The sequence below is a fragment of the Primulina tabacum genome, chromosome 17 (assembly GCF_025594145.1).
Source record: "Primulina tabacum isolate GXHZ01 chromosome 17, ASM2559414v2, whole genome shotgun sequence".
NCBI classification, from domain to species: domain Eukaryota; kingdom Viridiplantae; phylum Streptophyta; class Magnoliopsida; order Lamiales; family Gesneriaceae; genus Primulina; species Primulina tabacum.
In genome coordinates, this window is record NC_134566.1 from 7622756 (window position 1) to 7640920 (window position 18165).

Consider the following 18165-nt stretch of genomic DNA (forward strand, 5'->3'; position numbering starts at 1 on the left):
AAAAGAAGAAATCTGAATACTAAACAAGTCTTAGAATCTTTCAAAGATAAAATGCTCAAAGAAGTGTGAGATCTATCAAGAGGCATGATCGACAAATTTTTTCGACTGGAGCAGCTCAAAAAGACCCAGTCTGCCACTTCTAATCATCTTGGTGGGCAAATTCAAGCCAATAAATTTAAAATCTACAATAAGATAAAGGAAACTCGAGCAAATTTTAATGACAAGATTGACGGCGTCAGTTCTCAGTTAGCTTCTGTTCTTGCCTACCTAAAGCCACCATCTGGTGTTGACAAAAAAGGGGGAGGAGAAGAAGTTAACTAGTTCCACTCAGCCTAAATCTACTGATGCCCAGAAGAAACCTACCGATAAATACTCTGGTCATTTTAGATGATGATACATGAAAAACAATGCCTATATAATCAATTAGATAATTCAGTTGTTTGCATTGTTGAAAATAAATGGATTTGGTATTTTTTGATATAATTTTTTCAAACACCAAAAAAGAAGAAATTGTTGGAATATTCTAAGTTTTGGTGATTGAACAAGGTTTCTGATCCAACAGATAATTACATAACATAACCGAACTGAATTCAATGGGGAAAACTGAACTTTCATAAGAAGAAGTTTCTTAGGAAGCCTAACTTATTACAAAACCGGACTGATAAAACATAAGAAAGAGTGACTTAGGAGTTTTGTAATCTTCGAACATCCAGAAACAACATAGTGTTTATTTACTCTCAGTCTACCTACCTTACTACTCTTCAGAAAACTCCAACTGATTTTCTTAACAAGCCATTTGTTCAACCAATTTCAGTAAGTCAACTTCCACATAGTTCACACTTTGACTTATTGAGAACTAATTGAAAAGAACAAAATTTCAGTGTTACCAATCTAACCGACCTATTTTGAGATAAATTTATTCACCACCCCTTCAAAATTTATTTTCGATCCTAACAACACACGATTGTAGGCCGCAACCTCATTTTTTTATCCAATTATGATCCTTCATGCCTAACCGCATTTGATGATATAGCTGTGATAAATCAACTAGGTATCGACACGGTCTCCTTGCAGATGAGGGTGAAATTCTAGGAGAATGATCACAAATTGTTTGAGCCAGTGGATTCCAAGGAGCAGAGAGTGGGTAGTCCTTCATTTTAGTTGTCGGTGAGAAGCCGATTGACAATGACTCCAAGGAAGCCAAACTGCCCAATCAGTCATATCCTATCACCTCTCCACCTTTGAGGCATATTACTCTAGTCAAAATTGAGGAAGTTGTGCAATCCATTGCAAAACAACAAGATGATGAGAAGATGAATTTTTACTAAGAAAACTACGTACTTTCCACATCTCCCTTGACCAAGCGGATCTCTAATGCAGAAGTCATCCTATCTGAGGAGATACTTATGATTGAATCTTATGAAGATGCTTTTGTTTGAGAAATTTGTACAAGAAGTAGTTGAGATAGCTATGACTGAACAAGATGGTCAAAACCGAAAGAACAAATCAGTTAGACTATAGAGGAATAGGCTGAGGTAACTATCAGCCAAACTGAATGAAGAGTCCTAATGATCGAATAAGCAGGCCTTCTAACAGTCAGGCTCTTGGACTGACAGTTATTAAATCCAAAGAAATTCCAAGAATAGAGCCATCATCTACTGATTTGGACTTAACTAATAAAAACAACTCTAGATCAGAAAAGTTCAAGTCTCGCTGTCATCTCCTCCTCTGTAACAGTTCTGAAAAGAAAAAATCTGAATACTAAAGAAGTCTTAGAATCTTTCAAAGATAAAATGCTCAAAGAAGTTTCAGATCTATCAAGAGCCATGATCGACAAATTTTTTCGACTGGAGCAGCTCAAAAAGGCCCAGTCTGCCACTTCTTCTCATCTTTTTGGGCAAATTCAAGCCAATAACTTTCAAATCTACACCAAGATAAAGGAACCTCAAGAAAATTTTAATGATAAGATTGACGGCATTAGTTCTCAGATAGCTTCTATTCTTGCCTACCCAAAGCCACCATCTGGTGTTGACAAAAAAGGGGAAAGAGAAGAAGTCAACTAGTTCCAGTCAGCCTAAATCTACTGATGCACAGAAGAAACCTACTGATAAATACTCTGGTCAGTTTAGATGATTATACATGAAAAACAATGCCTATATAATAATTTATAATTCAGTTGTTTGCAATGTTGAAAATAAATGGATTTGGTATTTTTTGGTATAATTTTGTCAAACACCAAAAAAGAGGAAATTGTTGGAATTTTTAAGTTTTAGTGATTGAACAAGGTTGGTGATCCAATAGATAATTACATAACCTAACCGAACTGAATTCAATGAGTAAAACTGAACTTTCATAAGAAGAAGTTTCTTAGGAAGCCTAATTGATTACAAAATCAGACTGATAAAACATAAGAAGGATACTGATAGCCAAACCGATTCAAGGTTAACTGATGAAGCCCAACTGACAGTCTATCTAGTTGATTAAGTCCATATATTCCCTAAAAAATCAGTATATTCAGTGATTAAGAATCCGTGACGAGCAAAAATAGCGGATAAAGTTTTCCCTACTAATAGTCACTAAACCTTAACAGAATGTCAGGTTTCGGCACACTACTAGAACATGTCAGAAAAGACAATGATATGGCAACAACGATATCTACATTTGGAAATGAATGTATTTTGAAAAGATTATCGTTGCAGATTAAGTTATAAATAGATAATTTGAACAAGCTCTAAATATTAGAAAGTTACATCTATCTTTGGATTATTAATAACAAACAAATTGATCTTCTCTGTAGAAGGTTTCCGAGAGCCAAACTAAAATAGCCAGTACATGCTGATAAATCATTATCTGATTCTTTTGAACTGATTTACACTTTCACTTGTGAAAATGAATTCTAGATCATTCTTTTATATTTGTAACTCATATTGAATCATTCTATTTTCATAATCGAACTGAGAGATATGACCAATAAATTAGAATTAGTTAGACTCAGATTATTGATGTTTTTTCATCTGCTCGATTTTGCGACTAATATTTCGTCTAAATAACATCCGTACTAACTAAGCTATTGTGAAATATTACTTGTGAAAAATTATTTTTTTTATTCAGTCATTTTGGCGGCTTGTCACGAGCCCTGAGATATCAACAAAACACCACAGCTCGCCAGATTTTCAACTCGTTTGATTTCGAGTTTTAGATTTTAACCTAAGCTAGCAACTTCACACTTGAGTAAATATGTTTGAAACACAATAATAAGTTTTGTTATCATAAAAATCAAGATTGCTTGTGTTTCTCAACCAAAAATCTCTCGCAAAAATTATCTCCCCCTCAATATTTAAAATCAATACCCCCCTTCAAATTATAATTAGATACCCTATTATATTTTTTGTAGTTCGAAATTACAAAAGTAGAGTCATAACTAACCAAGTTTCTCCATGATCAAGCTGCAAATTTATACCACTAAAATCCTCTACAAGTCTATTTTACAATACAAAAAATGGTATTTCATTTCGACACTTGAGCACGGAGTTATGCCATTTTTCCACGGTTGCTGCAAGCTGCTTGAAAAATCAACTTGGCATATACATGTTACAAAATATGAAATTTCGAATTTTAATGATCGGGATCAGTTTAAAATGCTCTTTCAAGAACAACCCTCTCTGATACCATTTGATAGAATCAATTGTGAGATAATCGTTGAGTTGTAACAGCTCGGTTCTTTAAATCTTGAACACTGAGAAATTAAATCGAGTTTGATTTGCAAACCAAGCAGAAGACACTCAAAATAATCTTTTGCATTAAACATTTTGAAAAGCGTTTAAAAAATATGCAAGTTGAATATGTAAAAATATTTTTGGTTGAAGCATTTTATAAAACACTTGATATGCAAAATTTTAGGTATTTGAATAATACAAAATATGCTTCAACAATGCATCTTCAAGCCAACAACAATATTTAAATGTAATAAATAAATAAATCAAAAATTTTTTATGAATATTCGGAGATTAACAACTCTTACATCACCCCTTATTCCACTTAGAAACGATCTACTAGATGGCTTTGATTTATACAACTCTTTGTACAAACTCATTTCAATTTAGTACTAATCTATTGTCTAACTAAAACACCTAACATACTCGATTGATGGTCGTAAACTCATAATACACATAATGTTTAACGTGTTTAGTGTCAAGACTACAAACACAATCTTTGATGTCTTTTTGTGAAGATTCATTCAACTAAGCTTTGATGCTCAACTCTCATGTGTATGTGCTAGTGATTGTGTGTGAGGAATTTTAAAGTGTATGTATATATCAAATGTATCATCACACTTTTTTTTGTTCTTATTTTAACTAATTTTTTCATATAGGCTGCCCATGATTTGAATCCCTTTCCAAAACTTGTATTTGATCTCCAAATATGTGATATAGATTTTATATACAAGAATATGATCGTTTGGAAATGTTGTGTACAAATTTAGATATTGCAATAGTCAAATTCGTATTTCTGGGCATTTTGCGAAACTAGGCTGTTGATGGTTTGATCTGATCTGCCATCAGATTAGATTGGTTTGGTTTGATCCGATCTGTTTGGTCAGACTTGAGCTGAACCAAGTCAAGCGGATCAAGTCGAGCTGTTCTGTTCTTTTGAATATAACTCTTGATTTATCGATTTCTGGGCAAAATGGTAAATATGATAGTTGTAGCATTTCTATTACTTTCCATGGAATCAAGAATCACACAATTCCATGTTCGTATGAGATAGATATTCACAACACATCAGACAGTTAGCAAGTAGAACATGTTCTTCATTCAGTGCAAAATCATCAACTTCATTATGGTTTATCATCTTTCTTTTATTCAATTTATACTGACTTGTTAAGATGATTTTTATCCGTTCTCTTATCTTCATAACTCATACTGAATAGTTATTTTTGAATAACCGAGCTTAGAGATATTACCAATATAACAAACTGGTCAGATTGGGCTCATTGTTGTTCCTCTTTCTGTCAACTCGATCTTACGACTAATATTTCGTCTCGATAGCGTCCGAACTAATTGAGATTTTGTGATATATGACTTGTGGAATAATGAGTTTTCTATTCGGTCGTTTTGGCGACTTGTCATTTTCATTAGTGAGCTGTGAGATATCATCAAAACACTTCAGCTCGCCAGATTTTTATCTTTGTTGATTTCGAGTTTCAACTTCCAACTTGAGCTAACAACTTCAATTCACACTTGAGTAAATATGTTAAAAAACACAAATAACAAATTTTGTTATCACTGAGACCAAGATTACTTGTGTTTCTCAACCCAACAGATAGATTTCAGTCTTTCATTTTGTTTCATAACATTTCAGATTTTTTATTTTATACATGCTCATATATTTTTGAATTTTTAATGATCGATAAATTTTAATTTATTTTAAAAAAAAGTTGGTTAGAAAATATTTGTTTGTTCATTTTCCATATTCAATGGTAGCTAATCTTCCAAGGAGTTATATTTTATATACTTTTATTACCCACTTAATTATTATATGTTAAAAAATTATGTCATACATGTTATATAACGCAAATATATATATATCTGATAAAAATATTATTTGTGTTTAAAGTATAGGTAAGTAGAAATCAAACCAATCCAAATCAATTTGATATTTAATCGATCACATTTAAGATTGGTTTAAAATTCACCAAAGTCAAAAAATTAGTTTTGTTCAAAGTTTTATTGAAAAAATCCTAACTAAAACAATTTCATATGTATATGATTTTTTATTATACATATGTATATATTAATTTATTTTTCGTTTGTATCATATCATTATCTAGTTAAATATAGGTGTACATATTGATATTTATCTATTTTTATATGATATTTGTAATGATGTTTTCATACATTACAATGTTAAGTGATTAATATATATATATATATATATATATATATATATTCATATTGGTATTTATATAAATATATTAGCTAGTTTAGAAATTTTAAATTTTGTTTAAAAATAATCAAATACCCTGGATTTTATTGAAAAACCAAAATGTTTTCGTAAAAGATGATAAGAATACAAGTAAAAAAAGGTGAGTCGAGGTAGTAACAAAAAATATATATTGGTTTTAATATATTTCATAAATAAAAAATTGGCGGTATGCATGGGATTCAAAATACATAATGAATTTAAGGGGAGAGCATTAAGCTTGATCATTATTTAACACAAGCATGATGTACACGCCGTCCATTATTTATCCATTAGTTTTTTCATGTTAACAAGAGTAAAAGATAAAAGGGTCATAGCAAGCCCAAAGTTTTATTATAAAACAGTAATTATCTTTAGCTACTCAATATTACTTTATATATTTATTTAAAAAACTCCATGATCGAGAGTGGGGGAACACAACAAACTGTTCGAGATTCTTTGAATCCTACTTGCTTTGCCAATGCACGAAATTCATTTTCTGTCCTCTCCTTCCCACCAGGACTATATGTTAGCATAACCATGTCAGTATGTAAATTACATATAAAATCTTCTCCTGGGTTCTCTGAAAGGATACGCTCCACAACGATGATTTTTCCGTTATTTGGAAGTGATTCATGGCATCTCTTCAATATTTTTAAGCATTGTGTATCACTCCAGTCGTGAAGAACCCCCTGTAGATATGATTAAAAAAGATTTGAATCGGTCTAATAAGAAAATAATTATAAAAATATTATTACAAAGTTGTAAGAAACAAATGGGAATAAAAAAATTATCAAAAAGTAAATTTTTTTAAAAAACAGGTGGAAAATTAATGTAAACAACTATTTAATTATATATATTGAATAAAATATACATTTCTTATGATGTCCCTATAATCCCACATTGAAAAGAAAAAAAAAATTAAAGAGCTTGCGATGTTTACAATGAACTTATGTAGTAACATCAGTTAATTATTTCGTAAGACAAATGTTTATTTTGCAGTCAGGCTTCCACATACATGACCCATGTGTGACATTTATTATTATTATTATTATTATTATTATTATTATTATGGCAGAACAATTTAGAAGGCTAAAAAAATGGTGAAAATAGGGTAAGTTGGCTGCCAATAAATAATATATATGTGTGTGAGTGTGTGTGTGTGACATTTATTATTATAATTATAATTATAATTATTATTATTATGGCAGAACAATTTAGAAGGCTAACAAATTGGTGAAAACAGGGGAAATTGGCTGCCAATAAAAAATATAAATATACACATACATATATATATATACACATACACACACACACACGCACACGCACACATATATTATATGATGAAAACAATTAAGAAGGCTAACAAAATGGTGAAAATAGGGGAAGTTGGCTGCAAATAGATAATATATCTATATCTACACACATGCACACATATATGATAAGATGAAAGCAATTTCACCTTCATGATAATGGCATCGCCTTTCGGAACACTAACGAACATGTCTCCACCCAAGTGCTCCATGCCTGATCAATACAAAATGTTCGGCCAAGTTTAAATTTCACGTAAAACATCAAATTAAATTAAAAGTGACCTTCAAACACAAATATTTCTATGGAACCGCTTTAAAATACATTACAAAGAACTAACACAAATATTTCACATACTTGCTAAAGATGGTGCATCTTGAATAACATGGGGCAAATCAAAATTAATGGCCTTTATAGTTGGATGCTTGGATAGGATCATGCGCAGGGAATCACCGATTCCACCTCCAACATCGACCAAAGTCCTCAAACCCTTGAATCCCTCGTACGTATCTACAATTTTTTTCATCATAATTGTCGAAAAATTGGACATTGCTGTATTAAAAACTTTGTTTAATCTAGGATCTGTGCCGTGATACTCGAATGTGCTCATTTTATATACTTTTTCAAAAGGAACTCCCCCCTCGAGAATTGCATCTTTCAGGTGGTACCTGCACATACAATTATTAATGATTAATTAAAAACGCACGCAAATAGTATGTGTACAAGTTGATAAGTAGTTGATACTTTCCAAGTCTCCAAATGAACCCTGTCTTGGTACATGATCAACAAAGGGGCTACAGAAACTCCATCGTCATTCTTGGTGTAGAACTTGCAGACCGGAGCCAAGGAATACATCCGCTCAATGCCGCCATCAGGCAGGGTTTTCACTCGGCAATTTAAAATAGAATAGCTCGCGAGCAGGCGGAGGATTCTGTCCACCATGTTAGGCGCCTCTGGATTGTTGGTGGGAATTTCCGCGGCGAGTTCTCTTGGTGAAATAAAGGCATCGGGCCCCTTATTCTTCATGATTGCAAAGAGGTCGAGCTCCAGCGCCACTTTGAGGACATTAGGCAGCACTGAGGCAGAGGCTAGTTGCATGGCGAATAAGAAAGAAGCCTCGTCCCCTTGTGGAACCTCCATTTTTGTATTCATTTTTCCTTAAGAGATTGAGAACAAGAAGCAATACTTTGGGTAGGAGTGTGCATATGCAGAGACAAACATATTTATAGTAGCTTAGCTTGTAATAATTGTTATAAATTGATTTTTTTGATATAATATGAATAAAATTAATCTATATATCTTTAATTAAAATTAATTTATTTTTGCATTAATATATATAATTGTTGCACATGGCAATTAACATATATGTATGAATGATGTATATATTTGTTTATTTGTTATAGAATAGGCTGTATATCATTAATGGATGGTCAAATTACGTTTTAGGTAGGACACATTCCCTGAAATCCTCGCCACCCAAGAGAGCTGCATGCATTTTGCTGTATCTATTTATTAGTTAACTTTGTATATATAATAACACATCATATTAACTAAATTTGATCTGTTGATGCAGTGCAAAAGTTTTTTTTTACATTTTTTTTCGTAATATTTATTAGTTAACTTTGTTGGTATAAGTTTATTAGTAATTTTATGTCTCTCTATTTTTCTCCAATTTATCACAAATTTATCTACTATTTATCTAAAAAATCAAACTATCTCAGTAAATTTTATCTAATCAGTAATCTATAAATATCATATTCTAATAAAATAATATATGTATTTTACACCAAAATTATTAAAGAAAAAAAAATTAATATAACATGTATCATGTGCCATTGAACACTAATTTATTATAATTTACTAGCGCTTACGATCCCCATTAATTTATATATCTGGCCTATAGGAAAAGTTTATGTTAAAATTTTAAAATATAAAAATTTCAATTATTATAAAACCAGGAAATGGAAAGATGGATACTATTTTAACCGGTGGAAATTATATTTCTCTTATCAAATTAATGATTATTATATATATTATTAGACTTTAACAGATCAAAACAAATTTAACTAAGTATGGTATGCTAATATGGTAAATTTAACTAAATATGGTATGCTAATATGGTTCGATAGTTTATTTACATTTTAGTGAGATAGTTTGAATTTTTAGATAAATTAAGAGAAGTTGGCATTTTACACCAAAAAAATCAGGTGTAAGGCAAAATTTTGCGACGGTTTAAAAAAAAACCGTTGCAATTTAAAAATTTGCGACGGTTTTAATTTTAGCGACAATTTATAAAACGTCGCTGATTAGCGACAATTTAATCAAAATCGTCGCTTATTAGTGACGATTCAAGCAAAACTGTCACTCATTAGCGACGGTGCAAGGGAACTGTTGAGACCTGTCGCTAATTAGCGACGGTTTTAAAAACAGTCGTCAATTTAACTCGGCAAACCGTCACTATTAGCGATTTAAACCGTCGTCAATAACGACGATTTTATTAGAAAACCGACGATTTCTCATAAACCCGTCGCAAATTGTCTATAAATTTGGGCATTTCGGTCCATTTTCTCTACACCTCTTCACATCTGTAATAATTTTTTTTCTCTTAAGCGATTTTGTTTTTTTCTTATTATCGCAAGATTTAATCGTTTCATACATTATTTAAAAATTTTAAAATCATTAATTTAGATGAGTTGAGAAGATTATTTAAAAATTTGTATAATTATAAAACTAATTTTATTTAAGAAATTATAAAAAACATTTTTTTTTATAAAAAAGAAACCATTAGCGACGGAATATGAAAACAACTGTCGCTAAATAGCGACGGATTTTGACGAAACAATCGCTGATTAGCGAAGGTTTATTCAGACACTGTCGCTAATTAGGGACAGAATATGACCAAAATCGTCGCTAATTTAGAGACCATTTATCGAATCAAAACCATGGCTAATTAGCAACGAGTTTTGAAAAACCGTCGCAAACATTTTAGCGACAGAGTTAATTTCCATTGCTAAGCAGAATTTTTTTTTTATAAAATCAGGAAATGGAAAGAAGAATTTTTTTTTATTTACAACTAAAATCGAGCAAGGGATAAATAAAAGTAAGTATATGCATAATTTTATGGTAATAATATGATATATATAATGTTAATCATGTTTATCTATTTTTATATGATATTTGTAATGATGTTATCATACATTACAATGTTAAGTGACTAATATATATATATATATATATATATATATTCATATTGGTATTTATATAATTATATTAGCTAGTTTAGAAATTTTAAATTTTGTTTAAAAATAATCAAATACCCTGGATTTTATTGAAAAACCAAAATGTTTTCGTAAAAGATGATAAGAATACAAGTAAAAAAAGGTGAGTCGAGGTAGTAACAAAAAATATATATTGGTTTTAATATATTTCATAAATAAAAAATTGGCGGTATGCATGGGATTCAAAATACATAATGAATTTAAGGGGAGAGCATTAAGCTTGATCATTATTTAACACAAGCATGATGTACACGCCGTCCATTATTTATCCATTAGTTTTTCATGTTAACAAGAGTAAAAGATAAAAGGGTCATAGCAAGCCCAAAGTTTTATTATAAAACAGTAATTATCTTTAGCTACTCAATATTACTTTATATATTTATTTAAAAAACTCCATGATCGAGAGTGGGGGAACACAACAAACTGTTCGAGATTCTTTGAATCCTACTTGCTTTGCCAATGCACGAAATTCATTTTCTGTCCTCTCCTTCCCACTAGGACTATATGTTAGCATAACCATGTCAGTATGTAAATTACATATAAAATCTTCTCCTGGGTTCTCTGAAAGGATACGCTCCACAACGATGATTTTTCCGTTATTTGGAAGTGATTCATGGCATCTCTTCAATATTTTTAAGCATTGTGTATCACTCCAGTCGTGAAGAACCCCCTGTAGATATGATTAAAAAAGATTTGAATCGGTCTAATAAGAAAATAATTATAAAAATATTATTACAAAGTTGTAAGAAACAAATGGGAATAAAATAATTATGAAAAGGAAAATTTTTTTAAAAAACAGGTGGAAAATTAATGTAAACAACTATTTAATTATATGTATTGAATAAAATATACATTTCTTATGATGTCTCTATTATCCCACATTGAAAAGAAAAAAAAATTAAAAGAGCTTGCGATGTTTACAATGAACTTATGTAGTAACATCAGTTAATTATTTTTTAAGACAAATGTTTATTTTGCAGTCAGGCTTCCACATACATGACCCATGTGTGACATTTATTATTATTATGGCAGAACAATTTAGAAGGATAAAAAAATGGTGAAAATAGGGTAAGTTGGCTGCCAATAAATAATATATATGTGTGTGAGTGTGTGTGTGTGTGACATTTATTATTATATAAAATGAGTCCTTGACACCTCATTATAATAATGTGATGTGATATACATAATTATTTAAACATGATTAACATTATATATATCATATTATTACCATAAAATTATGCATATACATACTTTTATTTATCCCTTGCACGATTTTAGTTGTAAATAAAAAAAAATTCTTCTTTCCATTTCCTGATTTTATAAAAAAAAAATTCTGCTTAGCAATGGAAATTAACTCCGTCGCTAAAATGTTTGCGACGGTTTTTCAAAACTCGTCGCTAATTAGCCATGGTTTTGATTCGATAAATGGTTTCTAAATTAGTGACGATTTTGGTCATATTCTGTCCCTAATTAGCGACAGTGTCTGAATAAACCTTCGCTAATCAGCGATTGTTTCGTCAAAATCCGTCGCTATTTAGCGACAGTTGTTTTCATATTCCGTCGCTAATGGTTTCTTTTTTATAAAAAAAATGTTTTTTATAATTTCTTAAATAAAATTAGTTTTATAGTTATACAAATTTTTAAATAATCTTCTCAACTCATCTAAATTAATGATTTTAAAATTTTTAAATAATGTATGAAACGATTAAATCTTGCGATAATAAGAAAAAAACAAAATCTCTTAAGAGAAAAAAAATTATTACAGATGTGAAGAGGTGTAGAGAAAATGGACCGAAATGCCCAAATTTATAGACAATTTGCGACGGGTTTATGAGAAATCGTCGCTTTTCTAATAAAATCATCGTTATTGACGACGGTTTAAATCGCTAATAGTGACGGTTTGCCGAGTTAAATCGACGACTGTTCTTAAAACCGTCGCTAATTAGCGACAGGTCTCAACAGTTCCCTTGCACCGTCGCTAATGAGCGACAGTTTTGCTTTAATCGTCACTAATAAGCGACGATTTTGATTAAATTGTCGCTAATCAGCGACGTTTTATAAATTGTCGCTAAAATTAAAACCGTCGCAAATTTTTAAATTGCAACGGTTTTTTTTAAACCGTCGCAAAATTTTGCCTTACACCTGATTTTTTTGGTGTAAAATGCCAACTTCTCTTAATTTATCTAAAAATTCAAACTATCTCACTAAAATGTAAATAAACTATCGAACCATATTAGCATACCATATTTAGTTAAATTTACCATATTAGCATACCATACTTAGTTAAATTTGTTTTGATCTGTTAAAGTCTAATAATATATATAATAATCATTAATTTGATAAGAAAAATATAATTTCCACCGGTTAAAATAGTATCCATCTTTCCATTTCCTGGTTTTATAATAATTGAAATTTTTATATTTTAAAATTTTAACATAAACTTTTCCTATAGGCCAGATATATAAATTAATGGGGATCGTAAGCGCTAGTAAATTATAATAAATTAGTGTTCAATGGCACATGATACATGTTATATTAATTTTTTTTTCTTTAATAATTTTGGTGTAAAATACATATATTATTTTATTAGAATATGATATTTATAGATTACTGATTAGATAAAATTTACTGAGATAGTTTGATTTTTTAGATAAATAATAGATAAATTTGTGATAAATTGGAGAAAAATAGAGAGACATATAAAATTACTAATAAACTTATACCAACAAAGTTAACTAATAAATATTACGAAAAAAAATGTAAAAAAAAACTTTTGCACTGCATCAACAGATCAAATTTAGTTAATATGATGTGTTATTATATATACAAAGTTAACTAATAAATAGATACATCAAAATGCATGCAGCTCTCTTGGGTGGCGTGGATTTCAGGGAATGTGTCCTACCTAAAACGTAATTTGACCATCCATTAATGATATACAGCCTATTCTATAACTAATAAACAAATATATACATCATTCATACATATATGTTAATTGCCATGTGCAACAATTATATATATTAATGCAAAAATAAATTAATTTTAATTAAAGAAATATAGATTAATTTTATTCATATTATATCAAAAAAATCAATTTATAACAATTATTACAAGCTAAGCTACTATAAATATGTTTGTCTCTGCATATGCACACTCCTACCCAAATTATTGCTTCTTGTTCTCAATCTCTTCAAGAAAAATGAATACAAAAATGGAGGTTCCACAAGGGGACGAGGCTTCTTTCTTATTCGCCATGCAACTAGCCTCTGCCTCAGTGCTGCCTAATGTCCTCAAAGTGGCGCTGGAGCTCGACCTCTTTGAAATCATGAAGAATAAGGGGCCCGATGCCTTTATTTCACCAAGAGAACTCGCCGCGGAAATTCCCACCAACAATCCAGAGGCGCCTAACATGGTGGACAGAATCCTCCGCCTGCTCGCGAGCTATTCTATTTTAAATTGCCGAGTGAAAACCCTTCCTGATGGCGGCATTGAGCGGATGTATTCCTTGGCTCCGGTCTGCAAGTTCTACACCAAGAATGACGATGGAGTTTCTGTAGCCCCTTTGTTGATCATGTACCAAGACAGGGTTCATTTGGAGACTTGGAAAGTATCAACTACTTATCAACTTGTACACATACTATTTGCGTGCGTGTTTAATTAATCATTAATAATTGTATGTGCAGGTACCACCTGAAAGATGCAATTCTCGAGGGGGGAGTTCCTTTTGTAAAAGTATATAAAATGAGCACATTCGAGTATCACGGCACAGATCCTAGATTAAACAAAGTTTTTAATACAGCAATGTCCAATTTTTCGACAATTATGATGAAAAAAATTGTAGATACGTACGAGGGATTCAAGGGTTTGAGGACTTTGGTCGATGTTGGAGGTGGAATCGGTGATTCCCTGCGCATGATCCTATCCAAGCATCCAACTATAAAGGCCATTAATTTTGATTTGCCCCATGTTATTCAAGATGCACCATCTTTTGCAAGTATGTGAAATATTTGTGTTAGTTCTTTGTAATGTATTTTAAAGCGGTTCCATGGAAATATTTGTGTTTGAAGGTCACTTTTTAATTTAATTTGATGTTTTACGTGAAATTTAAACTTGGCCGAACATTTTGTATTGATCAGGCATGGAGCACTTGGGTGGAGACATGTTCGTTAGTGTTCCGAAAGGCGATGCCATTATCATGAAGGTGAAATTGTTTTCATCTTATCATATATGTGTGCATGTGTGTAGATATAGATATATTATCTATTTGCAGGCAACTTCCCCTATTTTCACCATTTTGTTAGCCTTCTTAATTGTTTTCATCATATAATATATGTGTGCGTGTGCGTGTGCGTGTGTGTATGTGTATATATATATATATGTATGTGTATATTTATATTTTTTATTGGCAGCCAATTTCCCCTGTTTTCACCAATTTGTTAGCCTTCTAAATTGTTCTGCCATAATAATTATAATTATAATTATAATTATAATTATAATAATAAATGTCACACACACACACACTCACACACATATATATTATTTATTGGCAGCCAACTTACCCTATTTTAACCATTTTTTTAGCCTTCTAAATTGTTCTGCCATAATAATAATAATAATAATAATAATAATAAATGTCACACATGGGTAATGTATGTGGAAGCCTGACTGCAAAATAAACATTTGTCTTACGAAATAATTAACTGATGTTACTACATAAGTTCATTGTAAACATCGCAAGCTCTTTAATTTTTTTTTCTTTTCAATGTGGGATTATAAGGACATCATAAGAAATGTATATTTTATTCAATATATATAATTAAATAGTTGTTTACATTAATTTTCCACCTGTTTTTTAAAAAAATTTACTTTTTGATAATTTTTTTATTCCCATTTGTTTCTTACAACTTTGTAATAATATTTTTATAATTATTTTCTTATTAGACAGATTCAAATCTTTTTTAATCATATCTACAGGGGGTTCTTCACGACTGGAGTGATACACAATGCTTAAAAATATTGAAGAGATGCCATGAATCACTTCCAAATAACGGAAAAATCATCGTTGTGGAGCGTATCCTTTCAGAGAACCCAGGAGAAGATTTTATATGTAATTTACATACTGACATGGTTATGCTAACATATAGTCCTGGTGGGAAGGAGAGGACAGAAAATGAATTTCGTGCATTGGCAAAGCAAGTAGGATTCAAAGAATCTCGAACAGTTTGTTGTGTTCCCCCACTCTCGATCATGGAGTTTTTTAAATAATATATAAAGTAATATTGAGTAGCTAAAGATAATTACTGTTTTATAATAAAACTTTGGGCTTGCTATGACCCTTTTATCTTTTACTCTTGTTAACATGAAAAAACTAATGGATAAATAATGGACGGCGTGTACATCATGCTTGTGTTAAATAATGATCAAGCTTAATGCTCTCCCCTTAAATTCATTATGTATTTTGAATCCCATGCATACCGCCAATTTTTTATTTATGAAATATATTAAAACCAATATATATTTTTTGTTATTACCTCGACTCACCTTTTTTTACTTGTATTCTTATCATCTTTTACGAAAACATTTTGGTTTTTCAATAAAATCCAGGGTATTTGATTATTTTTAAACAAAATTTAAAATTTCTAAACTAGCTAATATAATTATATAAATACCAATATGAATATATATATATATATATATATATATTAATCACTTAACATTGTAATGTATGATAACATCATTACAAATATCATATAAAAATAGATAAATATCAATATGTACACCTATATTTAACTAGATAATGATATGATACAAATGAAAAATAAAATAATATATACATATGTATAATAAAAAATCATATACATATGAAATTGTTTTATTTAGGATTTTTTCAGTAAAACTTTAAACCAAACTAATTTTTTGACCTGGTGAATTTTAAACCAATATAAAATGTGATCGATTAAATATCAAATTGATTTGGATTGGTTTGGTTTCTACTTACCTATACTTTAAACACAAATAATATTTTTATCAGATATATATATATTTGCGTTATATAACATGTATGACATAATTTTTTAACATATAATAATTAAGTGGGTAATAAAAGAATATAAAATATAACTCCTTGGAAGATTAGCTACCATTGAATATGGAAAATGAACAAACAAATATTTTCTAACCAACTTTTTTCTAAAATAAATTAAAATTTATCGATCATTAAAAATTCAAAAATATATGAGCATGTATAAAATAAAAAATCTGAAATGTTATGAAACAAAATGAAAGACTGAAATCTATCTGTTGGGTTGAGAAACACAAGTAATCTTGGTTTCATTGATAACAAAATTTGTTATTTGTGTTTTTTAACATATTTACTCAAGTGTGAATTGAAGTTGTTAGCTCAAGTTGGAAGTTGAAACTCAAAATCAACAAAGATAAAAATCTGGCGAGCTGAAGTGTTTTGATGATATCTCACAACTCACTAATGAAAATGACAAGTCGCCAAAACGACCGAATAGAAAACTCATTATTCCACAAGTCATATATCACAAAATCTCAATTAGTTCGGACGCTATCAAGACGAAATATTAGTCGTAAGATCAAGTTGACAGAAAGAGGAACAACAATGAGCTCAATCTGACCAGTTTGTTATATTGGTAATATCTCTAAGCTCGGTTATTAAAAAATAACTATTCAGTATGAGTTATGAAGATAAGAGAACGGATAAAAATCATCTTAACAAGTCAGTATAAATTGAATAAAAGAAAGATGATAAACCATAATGAAGTTGATGATTTTGCACTGAATGAAGAACATGTTCTACTTGCTAACTGTCTGATGTGTTGTGAATATCTATCTCATACGAACATGGAATTGTGTGATTCTTGATTCCATGGAAAGTAATAGAAATGCTACAACTATCATATTTACCATTTTGCCCAGAAATCGATAAATCAAGAGTTATATTCAAAAGAACAGGACAGCTCGACTTGATCCGCTTGACTTGGTTCAGCTCAAGTCAGACCAAACAGATCGGATCAAACCAAACCAATCTAATCTGATGGCAGATCAGATCAAACCATCAACAGCCTAGTTTCGCAAAATGCCCAGAAATACGAATTTGACTATTGCAATATCTAAATTTGTACACAACATTTCCAAACGATCATATTCTTGTATATAAAATCTATATCACATATTTGGAGATCAAATACAAGTTTTGGAAAGGGATTCAAATCATGGGCAGCCTATATGAAAAAATTAGTTAAAATAAGAACAAAAAAAAGTGTGATGATACATTTGATATATACATACACTTTAAAATTCCTCACACACAATCACTAGCACATACACATGAGAGTTGAGCATCAAAGCTTAGTTGAATGAATCTTCACAAAAAGACATCAAAGATTGTGTTTGTAGTCTTGACACAAAACACGTTAAACATTATGTGTATTATGAGTTTACGACCATCAATCGAGTATGCTAGGTGTTTTAATTAGACAATAGATTAGTACTAAATTGAAATGAGTTTGTACAAAGAGTTGTATAAATCAAAGCCATCTAGTAGATCGTTTCTAAGTGGAATAAGGGGTTATGTAAGAGTTGTTAATCT

The 18165-nt window shown here is 30.4% G+C and overlaps 2 protein-coding genes across 2 annotated transcripts; one reads left to right on the plus strand and one right to left on the minus strand.

Moving 5' to 3' along the window:
* Positions 1–6177: 6177 nt before the first annotated feature.
* LOC142532059 (caffeic acid 3-O-methyltransferase-like) lies at positions 6178–8482 on the minus strand. The gene is made up of 4 exons (XM_075638369.1): positions 8025–8482; positions 7630–7944; positions 7424–7488; positions 6178–6653 (listed from the first exon to the last, which is right to left on the minus strand). The coding sequence occupies exons 1-4, from the start codon at positions 8422–8424 to the stop codon at positions 6363–6365; spliced, it is 1071 nt and encodes a 356-aa protein (XP_075494484.1). The 5' UTR covers positions 8425–8482; the 3' UTR covers positions 6178–6362.
* A 5212-nt stretch (positions 8483–13694) lies between these two features.
* LOC142531139 (caffeic acid 3-O-methyltransferase-like) lies at positions 13695–15985 on the plus strand. The gene is made up of 4 exons (XM_075637199.1): positions 13695–14149; positions 14230–14544; positions 14687–14751; positions 15525–15985. Exons 1-4 carry the CDS (start codon positions 13750–13752, stop codon positions 15813–15815), a joined length of 1071 nt encoding a protein of 356 aa, XP_075493314.1. The 5' UTR covers positions 13695–13749; the 3' UTR covers positions 15816–15985.
* The last annotated feature ends 2180 nt before the right edge of the window (positions 15986–18165 follow it).